Source organism: Amaranthus tricolor, chromosome 7 (assembly GCF_026212465.1).
Source record: "Amaranthus tricolor cultivar Red isolate AtriRed21 chromosome 7, ASM2621246v1, whole genome shotgun sequence".
NCBI classification, from domain to species: domain Eukaryota; kingdom Viridiplantae; phylum Streptophyta; class Magnoliopsida; order Caryophyllales; family Amaranthaceae; genus Amaranthus; species Amaranthus tricolor.
The window spans coordinates 25,670,329-25,690,432 of record NC_080053.1 but is presented as its reverse complement, the minus strand read 5'-3'; the positions used below and the strand labels follow the sequence as shown (position 1 = coordinate 25,690,432).

At 37.5% G+C, this 20,104-nt stretch overlaps 2 protein-coding genes across 3 annotated transcripts; one reads left to right on the top strand and one right to left on the bottom strand.

Annotated features, from left to right (window-relative positions):
• Positions 1-4,038: 4,038 nt before the first annotated feature.
• On the bottom strand, positions 4,039-12,719 carry LOC130817427 (uncharacterized). Of its 2 annotated transcripts, none has more exons than XM_057683131.1 (8): positions 12,537-12,719; positions 10,675-10,847; positions 10,454-10,576; positions 9,763-9,971; positions 7,387-7,530; positions 5,665-5,885; positions 5,233-5,491; positions 4,039-4,790 (listed from the first exon to the last, which is right to left on the bottom strand). In XM_057683131.1, the coding sequence occupies exons 2-8, from the start codon at positions 10,799-10,801 to the stop codon at positions 4,662-4,664; spliced, it is 1,212 nt and encodes a 403-aa protein (XP_057539114.1). In that variant the 5' UTR covers positions 10,802-10,847; positions 12,537-12,719; the 3' UTR covers positions 4,039-4,661. The 2 variants fall into 2 exon arrangements, with proteins under 2 accessions (XP_057539114.1, XP_057539112.1); XM_057683129.1 differs by lacking the exon at positions 12,537-12,719 and adding an exon at positions 11,012-12,515.
• On the top strand, positions 11,321-19,214 carry LOC130817428 (uncharacterized). Its single transcript, XM_057683132.1, has 3 exons — positions 11,321-11,429; positions 13,161-18,795; positions 18,875-19,214. The coding sequence occupies exon 2, from the start codon at positions 14,156-14,158 to the stop codon at positions 14,966-14,968; it is 813 nt and encodes a 270-aa protein (XP_057539115.1). The 5' UTR covers positions 11,321-11,429; positions 13,161-14,155; the 3' UTR covers positions 14,969-18,795; positions 18,875-19,214.
• Positions 19,215-20,104: the final 890 nt, after the last annotated feature.

Here is a 20,104-nt window from a genome sequence, read left to right as displayed (position 1 = left end):
ATAGAATGTAACCCGTCGCATAAACCACAAAACCAAAACATAAACAGCAAAAATACTCAGAAGGAGGGAAATGAAGAAGGATGGACCCCAGTTGCTCCAGGGAAAGCCGCACGTAGACACCGTCCAACGGCGACGGGAAGCGATCCCCAAAACATAGAGATAGAAGTAGGAAATGGGAGTCTAGAAGAACGGATGGAAAGTGTAGCACCGGACTTTACTTGCCAACAAAGGGGCGGAAACCCTCAAATTTCCTCACCCCAATGATTATAGCCTCCTGGAATGTAAGGGGCATGAATAGCCCTGACAAAACCAAGGAAGTCCGACACTTCCTTGAGACAAATAATATTAGTGTGATAGGGTTAATGGAAACTAAGATTAAAGAAGCAAATGCAAAGAAAATATACAAGAAGTTTGGGACAAATTGGTCTTGGAGGTCAAACTATAGTCAGCATACAAAGGGAAGAATTTGGTTCGGTTGGCGGCATGACAGATGCAAGATAGATTCGTGTGAAACCCATCAACAATTTATTGCCACAAAAATCACCCCAATCAATATGGGGGAGAGTTTCCAGGTCATTTTTGTTTATGGACTCCATAGTGTGAGAGATAGAAGGGATCTTTGGCTAGAGCTTCAAAGGGTAAACCAGGACACACCTTGCCTTTTTATGGGAGACTTTAATGCCATTTACAAAGAGGAGCACAGGAAGAATGGGTCTCAGGTCACAACTTATGAGACGTATGACATGGGCAAGTGGATGGAGGACATGGAGCTACACCCAATCTTAGAGCAAGGACATAAATTCTCCTGGACCAATAAGGAGACAGGGGATAATCGAACTCTCACAAAGATTGATCATGCTATTGGAAATCTTCAATGGATGGACAGGTATAGTCAAGCTAGTGTCTGTTACGCGAATCCTCAATCGTCAGACCACACCCCCTTAATTCTAACCCTCACTCGCCAGTACCAGCAGGAGAGAAAACCTTTCCGTTTTCTAAACTATATGTGTGAGCACCAAGATTTTTTGCAGGTGGTAAGGGACTCTTGGAACACCAAAACTACAGGCACAGGGATGAAGAGACTCTGGTACAAGATGAAAAGGGTCAAAATGAGCTTGAAACAGTTACACACAAAGGAATTCTCAGGCATCAAAGAGAAAATTACGCAGTGGGAGGGTACTCTGAACAGCATTCAATCTGAGCTGCAAACTACCCCTTTGGCTGCCGACCTCCATCAAAGAGAACAGGAAGCAATCTTTCAAGTAAGGAAATGGAGGAGAGTAGAAGACATGGCGCTCCTTCAAAAGGCCAGAATCAATTGGATGAAGAATGGAGACGAGAACACAGCTTACTTCCATGCTACCATCAAAGAACGTAGGGCCTCTAATACCATCTACGAGCTACTAGATGAGGAGGGCAATCGTCACAGCAAAACCGGCGAGATTCACAATGAGATCAGCCAGTATTTCCAAAACCTCCAAGGTACAGAGACGTCTATTCTTCAAATGATAGACAGGAACATTATGAGAGAAGGTCCCCAGATTGATAACAACAACGCCCAGAGGCTTATCCAGGAGGTTAGCGAAGATGAAATCAAGGAAGCTCTGTTCGGGATGGATGATAATAAAGCCCCAGGCGTGGATGGTTTTAATGTTTTCTTTTACAAAACAACATGGGATATTGTCAAACATGATCTTATTAGTGCCATCAAAGATTTCTTCAACAGCAATACTCTCTTTCCACCTTACAATTGCACAGCGATCACACTTATCCCAAAGACAAACAATGCAAGTAAAGTGGGAGATTACAGACCAATTGCCTGCTGCACCGTCATCTACAAGATCATATCCAGAGTGTTAGCAGGGAGACTCCGAAAGGTGATTGGGATAGTGATTGATCCAGCTCAATCAGGGTTTATTCCGGGTAGGCAAATGGCTGATAACATCTTACTCGCTGCGGAGCTTATAAAAGGGTACTCGCGAAAAAAAAACAGCCCGAGATGTATGATCAAGATGGACCTTCGCAAAGCCTATGATTCGATCAGCTGGGTGTTCCTGTTCTCCGTTATGCAAGAGATGGGTTTCCCCCCACGTTTCATGGAGTGGATCAGACCCTGTGTAACGACAGTATCTTACTCTATCCTGGTGAATGGAACTCCTCTCAAGCCTTTTGCTGCAAAAAAGGGGCTTCGCCAAGGTGATCCCATTTCCCCCTTTTTATTTGCCATTGCAATGGAGTATTTGTCCAGGCTTATGCATAAATTGTCAGATAGACCGCACTTTCATTTCCATCCTAGATGTAAGAAAGTGGGCATCACACATCTGTTATTCGCGGACAACCTCCTTCTTTTCTGTAGAGCTGACCACCTTTCGGTTAGCAACATGATGAACGCTTTTGACCTCTTCTCAAAAGCTTCAGGGCTTCATGCAAATCCGAGTAAAAGTAACATCTTTTTATCTGGAGTGGACCGCCAACTCAAAGAGCAGCTTGTACACTCCTTGCACATGGAAGAGGGAATCCTTCCTTTTAGATACCTGGGAGTCCCTCTTCACTCCAAGAAGCTGAAATCTAGAGACTGCAGACTTTTGATAGACAAGATCGTGGGGAGGATCAAGTTTTGGTCCTCTCGGCTGCTATCTTACGCAGGTAGAATCCAACTCGTTCGAAGTGTCATAGGGGGTATGAAAAACTTTTGGGCTCAAATCTTTTGCCTCCCAAAGAAGCTTATTAAGATGGTAGATGATGTCTGTAGATCCTTCATCTGGACAGGGAAAGAGGGGTTATCTAGGAAAGCTGCGGTAGCTTGGAGCCAATTAGTCTTACCCTACTCCAAGGGAGGACTGAACTTGAAAGATATGTACAACTGGAACAAAGCGGCTATGCTCAAACAACTATGGAACATAGCTCGGAAAAAGGAAAATCTATGGGTAAAATGGGTTCATAGTTATTATTTGAAATTGCAGGATGTAACTGAAGTGCAAGTTTCCATTCATGCTTCATGGCTTTTTAAGAAGATCATCAATCTCAGAACTGTCGTAGAACGACTAGGGGGATGGGAGGAAATTACTAAAGGGAGCGAGTACACTATAGGAAGAACATATGAGATGCTAATTGCAGATGCTCCCAAAGTTCCATGGAGCAACATCATGATCAAGAACATAGCCAGTCCAGGAGCAAGGTTCATCACATGGCTTGCAATACAAAATAGACTGGCTACTAAAGAACGAATCGAGAAATGGAAGGTGATCGAGGATGCAAAGTGTGTATTATGTAGTGGTGCAATTGAATCTACTCAGCACCTGCTCTATGACTGTCAGTTCACGCAAAGTGTCCGAAACTGCCTTTTTAGTTTCCTTAAGTACAGGCCAGAATCTTCAAATTTCCAGGAAGAGATCCAAAAAATGAACAAAATCAATAAGAAGAAAACTGACCGAGCAAAGCTGATTGTGGGGATCTGGACAGAAATGATATACAGCATATGGATGCACCGCAACAGGAAGATTTTTGATAATCGATCTTGTAATATGAAGGAACTTACAAACTACATTGTATTTAGATTAGCTGGAAGGGTAAACAACAGAATGAAAGAGATGCTTGTAACTAGATAGGGGTTGTTTCTTTTGGGGTAGTTTCAGTTTTTCGATCGTAGTTTGTCTTGAGCGTTGTCTAGGTTTTGGAGGCTTTAGGTGGGGTTAATTTCCAGCTAAAGATTGTACCTTGATATTTTTGTTCTGGTATATAATACTCATACTTGGCAAAAAAAATATATATATATATATATATATATATATTTTTTTTTTTTTCAATTGACTTGTTTAACCATTTTAGTATTGAATTTGACTAAATATTAGAGTTTTAATGAGCCAACAAAACAAAAGTCATTAAATTTTTATTTTAAATATTTTTTATATGTTAACTAAATAGTCAATTTTTCAGTTAACTCAAAAACCATTTACCAAATATATTTTTAGCTTTTTTACTATCTAAAAAATCAAAATGAAAAGGAAAAAACCAACCAAAAAAAATAATCAAAAGTCATTTATCAAAACACTCAATTTATTTAACTTTTATTCATAACCATAAATTTTAGAGATTCATACTATTTTTCAATACTTGTGTCATCGATGGACTGTTACTCAATTAGATAGGGAGCGAAGGTTATCACTTATTCCGATGGTCGTAGCACACTGCAGAGCACACCCTCATGAATTATTACTGATGGAGAAGATGGACAAAATTCCTACTTTGTATCCGTATGACCAAGACCAAATGTGAGATGCCATTGCCAATGAACATTACTTGTACTCCTCATATTTCTTCTATGGTTGTTAAAGCAATATTTCAGCCTCATATTTTTCAAATTTTATCTTGTCAGAACGATAAATAGCAAAACTTAGATCAACAGCAAAAAATTTATCATTACAATGTTACAAGTATTGTACAAAAAGAGGTCTTGTACTTTTGTTCCTTTTCGGAAAGGCAAGTGGCTATTTCCTTAACCACTGGTCCCTTCATCAATCAGCTGGGTGTCAAACCAAAATAGTGGCTTCCTTGACGATGCTATATGTTGCGACGAGACGTCATATGATATTCCCACATTAAAGACATTCTGTTCATCTATTTGGCTGATCAAAGACACCAATGAACATCCTAAAAGTAGTTCAGAAGTCATATTTTGTCCTTCCACTACCTAGGACAAGGCATAACATGTCATCCAAGTTCAAAGAAGAATGAAAGAAATTCCAAGCTTCAAGCATCAACCGTTTTCTCGATCCTTTGAAGTGTACAACCTGTGCACCAAGTTACCAATAGTTTATTACAATGGATTCCTTAAACGTGACCAGGAATATGGGAAGGAGAGGGTCAAATGCTTTTACGCATATTGCTACGACGCAAGTGAATTGTAGCAATATAAGTGGGACAAGACACAGGACTGCAAGAATATTTGTGTATTTAGCATTTGATACAAAATGTCGTGCACGTATCACAAAAAAGGGTTACTAGTTTCACTTCAATTGTATACGAAGTCTATAGTTCTATGGACCACAAGTTTTACTTTTAGTATCTGAAGTCTGCTCTAAGGGTATGTCAAAACAAGATAAACTTATGCAGACAAAACACAAACACCTAAGATCTTTAAATTTTTTTACTTGTGATGCAATTATAGGCATATAGTGCAAGGACAGAGACCATGTATCACTAGTTCAGCCAATAGTTTCAAATTAAGTGTACCTTTACATCCAGTGGCATGCCATGAAACTGTCCTGCACCCTCCGGAGGAGTCCAATTGTACAGAGCACAAGGGAGAAATAGAATTGAAGCACCATTTATTTCTTCTGAGAATGCTTTTGCTTTGGAAAATCTCCTTGGATCAAAAGATGGATGTGATCTCACCACCCAAGCTAAAGCTAACTGATCACCCAGCATTCTGGAGGCTTTCATGTATCTTAATGTGTAAGCTTCAAGAACTTCTTCCAGGAACTCCTTAGCCCTGTGTCCAGATTTAGAAAATAAGTTGGAACTCCAAACGAAGTTTTATCTGAAAAAAGCATTCCTTTAACAAAAATAATAAAGCAACATAATATAATGCCAATGATTCAACAGACTTCTCTCTTTCTCTCTCTTTATATATATGTAAACTTGGTGAGAGAATCAGTGCAACACCTTTGGAGGCCCTCAGCAGTTCCCCGAACAGCAATAAACCCAGAGTTCAAAGGCTGATCTTTGTTATTCCTGAAAGTTAGGGCTAAATGAAAACTTGAGTATTTATCAAATAACTGGCCAAGATCATCAACCACCGCTATATCTGAATCAGTGAAAATGTAATGCTTCATCTGTCCCTGAACATGTTTATTGCGCTCCTCTAATCTAGCAGTCAGGAAAGCCTGCATATATAAAACAAAACAAAAATGATGAATCTGAACAATCATCAGAGTTGTTACTTTACCCGCCCCCATCCATTAAGACACAACACCCAAAAAAAAGGCAAATAGCACAAGGGGAAAGTAAGCTAGGATTTCCACTGAGTTTTCCAAGAAGAAGAATATGCTTCAACTTGCTTTTATACATTCAAAAAGTAACATGGATGGGATGAAATATATTTCATGGACATAAAATTGACATCATACAGATCCAAACATGTTGAGAAGATAAAAAAGGAAGTGAATGTGAAACAGTATAGAATTGTGGACATCTGATATTGGAATAATAGCAATAAGCCATAATCTACATTTTAAGCAGAATCCAAATATCTTCACATAAAGATAAAATAGAAGTCCCTAACAACAGGATCAGATAAAAATAAGTCTCAAGTCTGGGTCCAATATCAATAAAAAAAAAAAGATGTGCCTTTCAAATTTTCAAAAATTGTTGGGAATTTGAACCTCAAGTTTAAACGATACAATTTATCAAATCACAAGTCACCGAGAAAAGAAAAGGTATAAACCAGCATTTCACTTTATAAGGTTAACTACTCCCCTCCCTCTCGTCTTTAAAAAAGGAAATGTAGCTACTAAATCTAAGCTAGAACCTTCTATCCAACACCATCAACATCTCTTGTCGAACAGCTGACACACACACAATTGACAAATGATGTCAGGCAGTAAATGCCCAGCAGCACAACAATCCAGCCACCATGTATACCCTGCACAACTGATAGAGAGCCACCAAGCAAAAAGGTTCATATCTAGCCTGAAAAGAATGTCTAACTAGAAACCACCTAGAAAAGTTCAACAAATACTAAGATATATTGACCCTTTACAAATCCAAATTTGAACCTACAAAGCTTTTAGTCCCAAAATGCTATATAGTTATTCAACAAACATGGAAATAGGGTAATACAGTCATTCAGTGAGCTCTCTGAAATCTTTTATTTCTTCATACATCCTCAACGCAGCAAATCAAGTTCACGTTACATAAATCGGACAAGAGAAGCGATTGGCAAGGACACTTGGTCATCAAAAGCAGCACTTTACAAAGTGTAATACTGCACTCTGATTCTTGGCATCAATAGAAAATTTTATACGGTGACCAATAGTTCTCAATAGAAAAACATTATTACTAACATATTTGACAGCGACACGTTCAACTACTACAAAATCATCAAGCAACACACTGCAGAAAAATTTGATAAACAATCAGCATCTATTCCCAAAAACCCACCTATAAGAGTCTTCAGTTAATGCAATCATTCGGCTTAGAATAAATGACTTCAGTTGGTGGTTTTCAGTTCACTTCCCTATAGTATCTTTTGTTCTTTTCAAAATACGAAGTAGAAGTAGATAACAAGTAAAAACCAACGCTTTTTAACATGTTCTTGTTACCAAGTAAAAAAAATTACCAGATGATTGCCAGCTAACACATAAATTCAGTGCAATGAACCCTTACAATGTAAGACCTAATTCTTTGAAGCATCAACCTGTCTCGTGAATATTCCCCTTGGATGGGTAATGTTGTCACTCTTTCTTTATCGATGTGGAGGTCTGACTCTGGATCAGTAAGAATGATCACATTACTCAAGGGCATTGCAACCTGCAAACATATTATATTGGTCAGATCTTTCTTCAAATTTTTTCAGTCAAGTATTCTTGTTGGAGACGTATTGCAGATATGACACCTGACAACGAGCAAATTATAACGTAAAGCAGAAAAGAAATAACTTTTTAGCCCACTTGCTTGGATGGAGTGAGGCTCACAATATACAGAGTGGCGAGAGCAGAGCACTAAAGCTTATTAAGTACACCCAAATTCAGGACATTTTAATTAGTCTTGCAGGATTTTAATATACTTCCTCTAACGTTCACGCTAGCCACTCTGGCTCACTTAATTTACTAGTTAAAGTATAAGAGCTTAAAGCAATCTAAAGTTTATATGGTTAATGAAAAGAAGCACCAAAAGTAACTAATAGTAATGTAAGAAAACTTTAAACTTTGAGCAAATCACTCAAAAGAAGCATAATACAGTCAGTCCCAAACCATATATGTCAAACAAGTGAACAACCTTAATATTTTAACAAATGTTTTAGTACATATGTGATATGACTGAATACTGCAGAAATAAAAAGAGCTGAAAAGAATATGACGAATTTACAGTTATAAGTTGAGATGCAGAAAATTGAAATGAATTTAGGATTAAATTCAAGTGGATGATGAGTGGGACTAATCTTGGTTCATGCAGTGGCGGAGCCACATAGTCTCTAGTGGGGTAAATTGTCCAAACTTAAATTTGTATATTTTTAAATTTGGCCTTGGAGATTTTGCAATATTTTTGGTATGAAATTAACTAGTTAAATATATAAATCGGCCAATCGGTTCATATAGCCAACCACAATCTTTTGGGATGAAGATTTTGGCATCATTGTTGTCTTCACTAAATGTCTTTTCTTTCAAACATCTTTCTAAATTAATTATACACCCATTCCCACATACCCCTTCTTATGCCTAGTTTATCACAATACTGTGACAGCCTGGCAACCTAAGTGCTCTAGCCCCCTCTACTAATTGTTCACTCGACCAGTTCATGAACTAATACAAACAAACGCCGACATAAGCTTAGGATAAATTTCAAGATAACAAGAGAAAACGAAACCTATACTTCAGCATCGAATGGGGAAATTGCTTCTTCTAATGAGTTGCACATGAAAATCTAAGAGACTTGCAAGTATCCATTAAAAATGAACTTCGACCTTTGCTAATTTTCCTATCCCATATTAATTCAACAAAACAAAACCACATAGCCCATAATAATCCTTTTTGTACCTCTTAGATAGACTCGAAAAACTGTCTTTGACACTACACAAAGTCCTTAAACCCAAAGGTCAAAGCTTTTTTATAATGTAAAGGTCAAAGCTATTAAACGAATATATCTATTTACATGGTCCTACAAGGTATATTCACATCCTAGTAAGTCATTAAAATAGACCTCTTCACTCTTCATAGATTTCCTATACGCAAAACATTCACTCATTGAACTCACACAAATAGAAGGCATAAGTTCGCCTAGCCTCAAAGTGGATTTCTAGATAAGGGAGCACAATCAGAAGTTGCATAAGAAACGATAATGGGAACAAAGATGTTATTTCAAGTGAAATACTTCAACCACCATATGGATGGCTGCAAGGCACATTAATCACAACATAATAATAAACAATTCGCCTGATACATTAGCCTATAAACCTAAGAAAAACTAGCATTCCCCTATTTTGGTAATCAATTGCTTGGAAAAGAATAGAACGCCATGTGCATAATGTTTAAACAAAGTTTAATGGAGAAAAATCAAACCAAGATTGAATGTCCTTTTAATTTTCAAAATCAATAATTTCTTAACTCGTGTCTCTAATTTCATTGGACCAAATATCTATAGTTCTTTGGCTAGGAATTATAATAGATTATATCAAAACAGCTCACAGAATCATGTGCACTTCTCATTTATATGAAGTTCAATTGGAAACGACCTCTTTATTATTACTAACAAGGATTAGGTTGTGTACATCCGACCCCCAAAACCCACTTAGGTTTGAGCCACTTTATGGCATTGGGGTAGTGGAATGTTAAATAAAATTTCCAATTCCCTAGCCATCCACCTCACTCCAAAAGCATGAAAATAAGCTAAATCACATTAAGAAAGCTGCAAAAGCATGAAAATCAACACAAACTCATCAGAATTCATGAAAAAAAACAAAGAAGCCAAATAACCTAAATCACATTATTAATAAAGGGAGAAAAATCTTTACAAATTAGGTTCACTCAAAGATACAAAACCTACCTGGATGAATTTAATGAATGAATCCAAGATAGCAATTGATCTCTCTAACTTTGAGTATGAAGTGTTTCCAACTATAACCAAATCAGAAGATCTCTTCTCAATGTTGTTTTCAGAAGTATTATATATAGTGAAGACCGTAACAAAGGCAACATTCTCTCCAGAATTCAAGCTTCCAGAAGCGGTTTGAGTTTTGTTCAGGGCTTTTGTGCCTAAACAAAAGCAAGAGACAAGATACAATGAGTCATAAGTCATTATAAAGACAATGAATAATAGGTGTCTTTCTCCATTGATAAGTAGGACCACAACTTAATGGAACCTCACAAAGTAATTTCATGAACCTAAAATGAGCAAAGCATCTTACTAGATCACTTCTTTCCATCATAATTCAATAACCATGCCATTTCAACAAGAACTACTAAATTGTCAAAGATCCACAAACAAATAATTAACACTCAAATTTGTACATGACAAATTCATAAATTAACATCCTTAAGTCCCTCACAACATAAGAATGAATTAGCCTTCATACAAAATAAACACTTTATAACACACACCTTATCCTCATCCTCATGTTAACAAATATTTTTCTTCTATACTTATTCTATAGGTGAAATGCATAATACATGCATAATGACCAATTAGAACTAAAGAATGCATAAATCACGAGCTTTACAATAAGACTTTGACTCACCTTTGCAATGCAGGCGATTATCCAAACCCTGTCCAGCAACTGGGCCAAGGACCAAATGTTTAGCTTTCATACCATGTTTTTTAGGTTGATCAACAGTAGTTGAAAATTGATGTAGCTCTAAAACTGCAAATTATTTTTCAAAAACATTAGAAATTCAAACCTAAATCATGAAATAGTCCTTATAAAAACTAAACCTTGAAACAAAAAGAAAGAAAATTCACCGGATAACAAATAAGGTAAGAAGATCATAACAGGGAGTAAAAACAAAAATCGACGCCATCCACTTCCCATTTTCATTCCTGGAAACTGTGTTCCACTCCTTAATTCATCAACAATCGTCCTCATCATAATAGATACTCAATCAACTTTGATCATTGTGCAATCTCTTCAAGTACTGCATAAGTTGACAAAAATGAGGAAAAATAAAAGATTCAAACAGAGTTACACAAATAAAAATTTTAATGCACTGTTCATCATATTTTGAAACTATGATTCGCTAAACTATAAACTTAGGTTAGCCAATCTTAATCTTTAAGAGGGGCTAAGAATCCACTTTACGTTTAATTTTTTCTAAGAACAGGGCAGGCTGAGTGAGGAAAGCTAGGGGAGGAACAAAAGAATCAGACCCAAGACCTTATCAAGAAAGTTGTACATGATCCATTTGAGATTAGACTCAATTCTCACCACTACTCATTTACTATTTATCCATTGTTCGTATGAACAGTGACTTGACTTTTTGCCCTTTGTTTTTCAGTTTTTTTCGTTTGTTCTAAAACTCTCCTTGTTTCTATTGAGTTTCTAATTTTCTTATAAGAATCCCTCTTCCTCTCCTCTTTTCCTCATTCTCTTAAAAGGGGAGCGGTCATCTTCTCCTTCTCCATCCGTTTTTTTTTCCTCTCTACTCATTTTGACCAGCCATTAGAAGAAAAGGAAAGGAAAGCAACCATTAAAATAAGAAGGAAAAAACAAATACTAGGTATTTTTCACTTTTTTTTCTTTTATTTCGTTATTTAGTGTTTTTGATGGTTTTCTTTTGATCTAGGGCTTTTTATCTACTTAAGATTTTAGAGATTTGTTTTGTTTTTCGATTTTTCACTAATTTTTTGGTCTTCGATTTGTTTTTTTTTTCTTACATCAATTTAGGTTTTTTGCGACCTACAAACTTCATACTCTCTTCGCTTTTCCAATCTCCTCTTATCATTTTCTTTGGCTAGAAGTTTGAGAATATTGTTTAAATAACTAACTCTCTCAATCCTGAATTCTACTCCTATATTTATGAATCAACATTTTTATAAACACTCACTCAAATTAAAACATGCTCCATACTCTCTTCTATTAGTGCTATACCTCAAAAAGCGAAGTGAATAGGAGAAACGAATGGAATCACACAAACAAAAATTTATAGTTCAATTTTCACCGTGTTTAATTTAGGTGAATCACCTATACGCAAGAGGGAGAAGAGTAATGATCTTCGGGGTGAGAATTGAACCTTTGACACCAGAAAGTAAAGACCTCAACCACTACCCAATCTCATAATTCTCCCAAGGTTTAGTATTTTATTAGGTTATCATCATCATCTTTTAGAGATCACCGTATCAATAAATACTTTTCTAAAAAATTCATATTAATATATACTTAGTCAACTTTAACCGCATTGTGTGATCTCGAGGAACTAAAATATGAAGTAAAAACAAGCATATTGAACACAAGTAAACAAACAAAAAATTAGAATTCAATTTTTTGCGTGTTTAGAAGCTAAAATATGTTTATCTATCAATTTAGGTTAACCGATTCCAGGAAATTGCATTCTTCAATTAATACTCACTCAAATTCAAAGACATTGTATATTTGCATAATCTATTCAAGTACACATCAAAAAACATGATGTAAAGATCAGAATAGTAAGTGCAATTACATATACAAACAATCCTGGTTCAATTTCTATTGCGTTTCGGATCTGAGATTCGTTAATTTATCAGTTTAGCTTAATCGAACAAAAGCCAAAAAAGAAAAACCCTAAAACCAATGAACAAATGGAGATTCAGTACTCAGTAGAAATATTTTGATGAAAGGAAAAGCTTACCAAATTAAAAGACAAATCCTAGTTTGAACAGTTGATGCTGAGAAATGAAGTTAGAATTCTCTGAGATCAACAACGACAATGGAAGAAAGAAGAGATGAACACTACCAGGGTGGAACTTAAAACTAAAAGCAGATACCAGAATAACAAATTTGGTTAACTCAAGGATGATCTATGGTCCCGTGAAAATTTGAAATGATTAAAATGAACGAGACAGTATAAGTTTCTAACTTTATTCTAAAATTAAGCGTGAAAATCTTATATTTGTGATTTGGGGTTGTTTGTAGTAAAAATAGGTAAAAAAAAATAAAATAATTTTTCGCAGTTACTAACTGCGAACAACACTTTTACTTTTTTGACCTATTCATGCTTCACAAATATGCAGATCAGCTTCTTTCGTTTCCATTTTACCCAATTCTCAAAACCCTATCTTATTGCTCGACTTTCTCCCTACAAAACCAATATTAGACTACATTCAATCTATCAATTCTTGCATTTCTCTTTCAATTTGGCACTTCAAAATTAATCTGGAATACTCGATTGGACAAAGGTAAACTTTTATGCATTTTTTTAGTATATATATCGTTTTTTAGGTTTTGATGAAGTTAGTTATTTTCTCAAATGTAGGTTACTAGCTCTTAAATGAACACTCTTCTTAATCATCCATAACTATTCAAGGTAATGTTTAATTGTTTTCATAACTTTATGTTGTTTTTTGAAGTATTGTTGTTGATGAGCATATTGAGTTAGTTGAATTTGATGTACATTATATATTATTAGAAATGTTGATGTTGGTATTAGAAATATCATTTATGAACTTATTAATTGATTTATTATTTGAATTCTATGTGCATTTGTAATACCCCAGATTTAGCTTGAAAAAGGATTGATAGACTACTCATATCAACAAGGTGCATCTTCTTTTCTGGAAAGCCCATTTGCTAAGAACTCCACAGTTAAGCGTGCTTGGTGGGGAGCAATCTTAGGATGGGTGACCTCCTGGGAAGTTTTCCTGGGTGCGCACGAGTGAGGCCAAAGTGCGCTGGAAAGACTTGTGTTGGTTTGTGGGGCTAGTCTACAGTCTCCAAGAGTAGTCATCAGCGGTCCGAGGGGCCGGGGTGTTACAGCATTATATATGTATGAACTTAGTTACATTATGGACTTTATTAATTTGTAGACCAAAAAGATTATAATCAAATGAATATAATGTAATTGTATGGGCGTGAAGTTGATGATGATGTTGATTTTGTTTGTATTCATGTAGAAATGGCATCATTTCGCGTCACTATAGTATGTTTTTAGAATGGTTATATTTGAGAAAGTAGTGGCAAAGTTCATTATGTTGGGGGAAGACGTAGGTTGTTTGCATGCAACTTGAACATGAATTTGAATCAGTTTAAACGTTTTATATGTTATAAGATTGGATTGGACCCCACTAGAAGTACCATAAATATAAGCTTTAAATATGACATGAGTGGAGAATTGATAGCTTTTCCTATTGAGGATGATAAGGCTATAGATGCTATGTGGGAGCATTTAAAGTCCAAATTCCCTCTTTTGAATTATACGTAGAAGAAGTACCCTTAGGGAATGTAGTTGCTTCTAATCCTACTCCTACCCCTATGCCTATATCAACTCACGAAACTGTAAATCCCTTCGTTCCGTCCGCACCTTGTACTTTTTCTCAACCCCCTACGAATCAAGTTCCAATTAATTCAATGGTTAACTTAGGAGAAAGTAATGAGATGGGACCTTGGGATGACGGAAATAAGAGTAATGAGCTCATTGACGATCCTTCTGAAGATGATGTGGATGTCGATGAGGATGCGTTAGCAAATGACATGACCCTAGGCAACATTTCTACAATCATTCCTCCTACACCTTATGCCCTATGTCCACCTCTAGACGAGTATGAAGAGGACAACTCCAGGAAGACTTGGGCTTGTGATACCACTTACACCGAAGAAGGGGAGTTGGAGAAGGGTATGATGTTTGATAGTAAGGAAGCGTTGTTGGAAGCTATCAGAGTGTATCATATTCGTAAAAATGTGGAGTATAGAACGGAGACCTCAAACCAAACTGTCCTTACCTTGAAGTGTAAGCGGGGCTGTTCGTGGAGACTTAAGACTACGCTCGACTCATATTTGTCTTCATGGCGTATTGTTATGTATAAGGGTAAGCATGGGTCTTGTGTTTTGGGTAGTGACACTGTTTCGGCTGGACACATTCACTTGACATCTTTTGTCATTAACAATGTCATTAGAAAATGTGTTGCTAAAGACCCATCCATTAAGGTATCTGTCGTACGGCTGATGGTTAGAGATCGTTTTGGTGTAGATGTGAATATAAGCGAGCATGGTGTGCTAAGCAACAAGCCTTGTTGTCCATATATAGAACTTGGGAAGGTTCTTACTCACCCCTTCCACGCTTTTTAGAAGCTTTGCAACATTTCAACCCGGGCATAGTACTTGAGAGTGGTTTTTTAAGGAAGACAATGACACGGATATATATGTGCGACCTAATATTAGGACCTTCAAACGTGTCTTTTGGGCCATTAAACCTTGCATTGAAGGCTTCAATCATTGTAAACCTCTTATCGCCATTGACGGCACACACTTGTGCGGTAAGTATCGTCATACCTTATTGACTGCCATTGCCCAAGATGGTGATAAGGGAATCTTTCCATTAGCGTTTGCCTTGGTAGAGAAGGAGTGTATAGGTGCATGGTCGTGGTTCATGGCTTGTATTCGTAAGCATGTCACACAGAGGATGTTTTATGCGTTATTTCTGATAGACACGCGGGTATTTTAGCAACTATGGAAGAGCCAAAGTGGCAACCACCTAATTCCTATCATAGGTTTTGTTTACGTCATTTGCTTTGAAACTTTAATCGTACTATGGGTAATGTTCAGCTGAAGAAGTTGTTTGGTAGAACTGTTGAGCAAAGAAAACAAGTTAAGGTAATGAATGGCTTAAAGGCAATCCCGATTGCAAAATAAGAGGCAATTTTCTGGATTAATGACGTGAGTGAGATGTCTAAGTGGTCGTTGTGTCATGATGGAGGTCATAGGTATGGCGTTACTAACACGAACTTAGCTGAAGTTTTCAACTATGTGATGAAAGGTGTACGTTTCTTACCTTAACAACACTTGTTGAATTCACCTTCTATCGGGTAAACGATTATTTTGTTCAAAGACGTGAACGTGCTAATGCACGGTTACTTGGAGGACACATGTACATAGCGCATGCCACCAGGATTATCAATAGAAACACCGAGAAGGAAAACTTCTATGACATAATCGCCTTTGATTATAGAAGAGGTGTATTCGAAATTAAGACTGGGAGGGAAAATAGAGGATCGTCCAAGGGGGTTAAGATTCAACATGTGGACTTGAATCAAATGAAGTGCACATGTAACAAACTTGAGATATACCACCTACCTTGTTCACATGTACTTGTTGTTTGCATCAAACGACACCTTTCATATGAGCGATTTGTGGATTGGTGCTATACTTCTCAAAGTTATGCAAGTACATACAAACATTACTTTATGCCAATGATCGATAAGAGGTCATGGCCTCAATACACGGGCTTTGAACTTAGACATGATCTTGATCAAATTCGTGGTAAAAGGAGGCCTAAGTCTAAGAGAATTGCCAACGAAATGGATGAGGAAAAAAGGAAACGAAATAGTTGTCATCGTTGTGGGAGTGAAGGTCACAACACTAGAACCTGTAACTCCAGCTAATATACTATATATATTATACTAGTATGATACTCCATAACATATAATAATGTTAAACTTACAACACAAATGTATGATACATAATTACATAATAGTAATATTAACTAAAGTTAATGCAAACACAGTAGTAAAAGAGATGGATCCAGCAGCTCCAGGGCCCCTAGACCTTAGTGTGTTAACTATGCAGCAGGAGTACAGGAGCACTCCTCTTTGGGATGCCCAGGTTAGGTGTACGATAGTAATGATTTGCATTTTAGTAATGATAACATACAAGTAAGTAATTTATATGTCTATATTCATAGGTGTCCGATACAGACACGTTAGGCACTAGGCATCCAGATTCCGTTCCATGGGTGATCGATGAAAGGATCATCCCGCACTTGGAGCTCATGAGGTTGTTTGACTTTTACCTCGTTGCATACAGCAGAGTTGTTCGTGCTATTATCACAGCACTGGTCGAGAGATGGTGTCAGGAGACGCACACATTTTATCTTCCCCTAGGTGAGGCTACCATCACACTGCTTGATGTAGCCTTACTAACATGGCTTCCCATCGACGGATGTGCCGTGTGTACCGCCGGACGTCAGCTACGCATATTGGGAGAGCGCCCTCTGGCGGAAGACATTAGGGGGAGCGGTTTGCAATGCACATGGTTGGTTCAGACCTTCTCGCATCTCCCCAAAGGTGCTAATGAGAGCACCATTACGAGGTACGCCAAGGGGTACCTCTTATATTTGATAGGAGCTTTCTTGTTTGCCGATAAAACAAACAACCAAATATAGCTCCTATACTTGACTTTACTTGACGACCCCTGGGAGCGCATCGCCGAGTATAGCTGGGGCTCCGCAGCCTTAGGATACTTGTGCAGGAGGCTATGTGGTGCTGCCCATAAAAACATCAAGGAGAATAGTCATACAAACCAAATAAACAGTATGAGTATTTAAAAATAGTCATACAAACCAAATCAAAGAAAATCAAATAAATAGGTAAATTTAAGTTTGATCATCACATTAACAAATAACACATTAACAATTTAACATTAACAAATAACAATTAACAAATATTCAAAGCTACGACAATACAAAAAGAATTCTTATCATCATCATAACATCAAATTAACAAAAGCTACGACAACAAGATTTTAGCCCATACATCAGTTGCACTTTCTTCAATGAAAAAAATCAAATAATGTTTCCAGTTTTTTACCAAAATAAAACATTAATTCATGTAGATTTTTAAACCCAATTTGTTCATCAAACTAGAAAATTCCAGGGTAATCAAATTACTTAGAGCACATTACTTAGATTATAAAATCAAAGATGAAGACAACAATCAAATTCAATGGTAGAAAGAGCAACCCACAGCAGTAATCAAATCAAAGATTAGAGCAAGATTAATATTAGGATTTAGGATAAAGAGTGAAAATACCTTAAAAAAATCAAAAGTTTCGATTTTTAGAAGCAGCAGCCAGCAGCAGCAGTGTTCGTCTTGTTCGATTCGAAGTTTCGAACAACCCACAGGGCAGCAGCAGTGTTCGTCTACGATGGAGGACAGGAGGAGCAGTCGGCAGTGGTGCGGGAGTGCGACAACGACAGCGGAGGTGGAGGAAGAGTTGTGTAGAGTTTTTAGGGTTAGAGTGAAAGAGAGTTGAGAGGAGTGAGTCAGTGAGAGCAAGAGAGGGAATTGAGAGGGAATTCGAGAACTGAGAAATGAGAATAGAACTTCTGCTTCTGTTTTCAATTTTTTTATTTTTTTTTTAAAAAAAAAAAACGTGTCCTTGACTCCTTGTCGTGTCTCTCCCGTGTCCGGAAAAATATTAAAGTATTGGACACTTCATTTGGCGTGTCGGACACGGATTTTCGCGTGTCCGTGTCCGACACGCGACACGCAGGTTCAGTGGCGTGTCCGTGTATTGCAAGTGGAATTTTGCACGCCGGACGCGCAAGCACACCGGAACCGGTCTCGGATTCTACCGAGATTAGTTAGACCTGCTGTGACCCAACCAGGTAAATATTTCAGTACTCATTAACATTACTGCAATTTAATTAACACATCATTTACATTTCCATAACATATATTATAGTTTTTGTGAAATTCGTACCCTACGAAAGCCTACGCATCTGTTCCCGAGCACTCGAGGATTTAATCAGGTGCGTGGAGGGCTTCTGTGCCACTCATATGCTTCGACATTGTCGAAGTACATTTACCAGAGCGCGTACTGCGCCAATATGGGTTGGTACAGGGCATTCCACCGCCTTGCGACATTGAACTCGAGCTGCACCTGATTTCGCGCAAGAATCAGGGTACGGCGAACTGGATGGAGATCAACTGGCGCCACATCGCTCATTGGGATCGTAGACTTGAGCTGTTAGCCCAAGGTGCGCCAATCGATGTTCATGGCGCACCACACCGGACTACATGTCGTGGTTCCTCTCCATCACTCACCGATGGATGACACCACGTGGCATCATCGCAGCATCACATTATGCACCTGCTGCTCCTACGATGACCCAATTTGTAAGTCTTCATTTGCATTTAAATGATTAAGTTGTCGATTACATAATATAATATTACATTAACTAAATATTAATTGCAGGCACAAGGTGCGGCAGCAGTGATGCGGTACAGCCACGAGGAGCCGGTGAGGGAGATTGCGCAAGGCATGCTTGTCGGCACGCAGTTCCAGCACTTCATACCGGAAGTCGCTGTGGAGTCCTCACTGGCTACCGCCGATGCGCACGTCTCATCTCCTGCTTATGACTATTATTTGGAGGAGATGGACCTTTCATACCCCGTTGACGTTGTGGGGACCTTGCAGGCTGGGCCATCGCAGCCATCACAGTACCAATCCCCTCCTCTACCAGAGCAACACCCAAACGCCTCTTACTACCGTATGAGGTGTAGGAGACCAACTCAGTTGGATAGGGTAGATGAGGGTCATGAGCGTTAGCGTTTTGTTTTTGTGTATTTGGATTGACTATGTATATATAGATATATGTTTATTTAGTTGTATATTTCAAACATTTGTATATATTTAGTTGTATATATATGTTTATTTACTTTATCATAGCCTCCAAGCTTTGATTTACAAATGTTTGGAGTTTTGGTGATGAATTATCCCGTCTGAAACATACATTGACTTATAATAACTTATTCTAATGTCTCTAATGCAAATACAACAAATAACAACACAATAATTAGGAAAAAAAATAAGTAAAGTAGCTGTTCGCAGTTACTAATTGCGAATAGGTCAAAAAAAGTCAAAGTGTTGTTCGTAGTTAGTAACTGCGAACAACTATTTTGTTTTTTTGACCTATTCGCAGTTACTAACTGCGAACAGCCCCAAACTTTGACTTACAAATGTTCGGAGTTTTAGCGATGAATTATCCCGCCTGAAACATACATTGACTTATAATAACTTATTCTAATGTCTCTAATGCAAATACAACAAATAACAACACTATAATTAGGATAAAAAAATAAGTAAAGTAGCTGTTCGCAGTTACTAATTGCGAACAGGTCAAAAAAAGTCAAAGTGTTGTTCGCAGTTAGTAGCTGCGAACAGCTATTTTGTTTTTTTGACCTATTCGCAGTTACTAACTGCGAACAGCCCCAAACCACAAGTTTGAAATTTTCACGCTTTGTTTTGAAAGACAGTTGAAACTTATACAATTTGGTTCATTTTGTTGATAAATTCTCTTAATCATTTCAAATTGTCTGATCCGGTTAGGGCTGGGCTTGACATAAAAACCGGACTGGCCTATTTTCACTTAGTCCCATCAAATTTGTTTCATATGCATTTGTTGAAAATTAACAAATGTAAAAC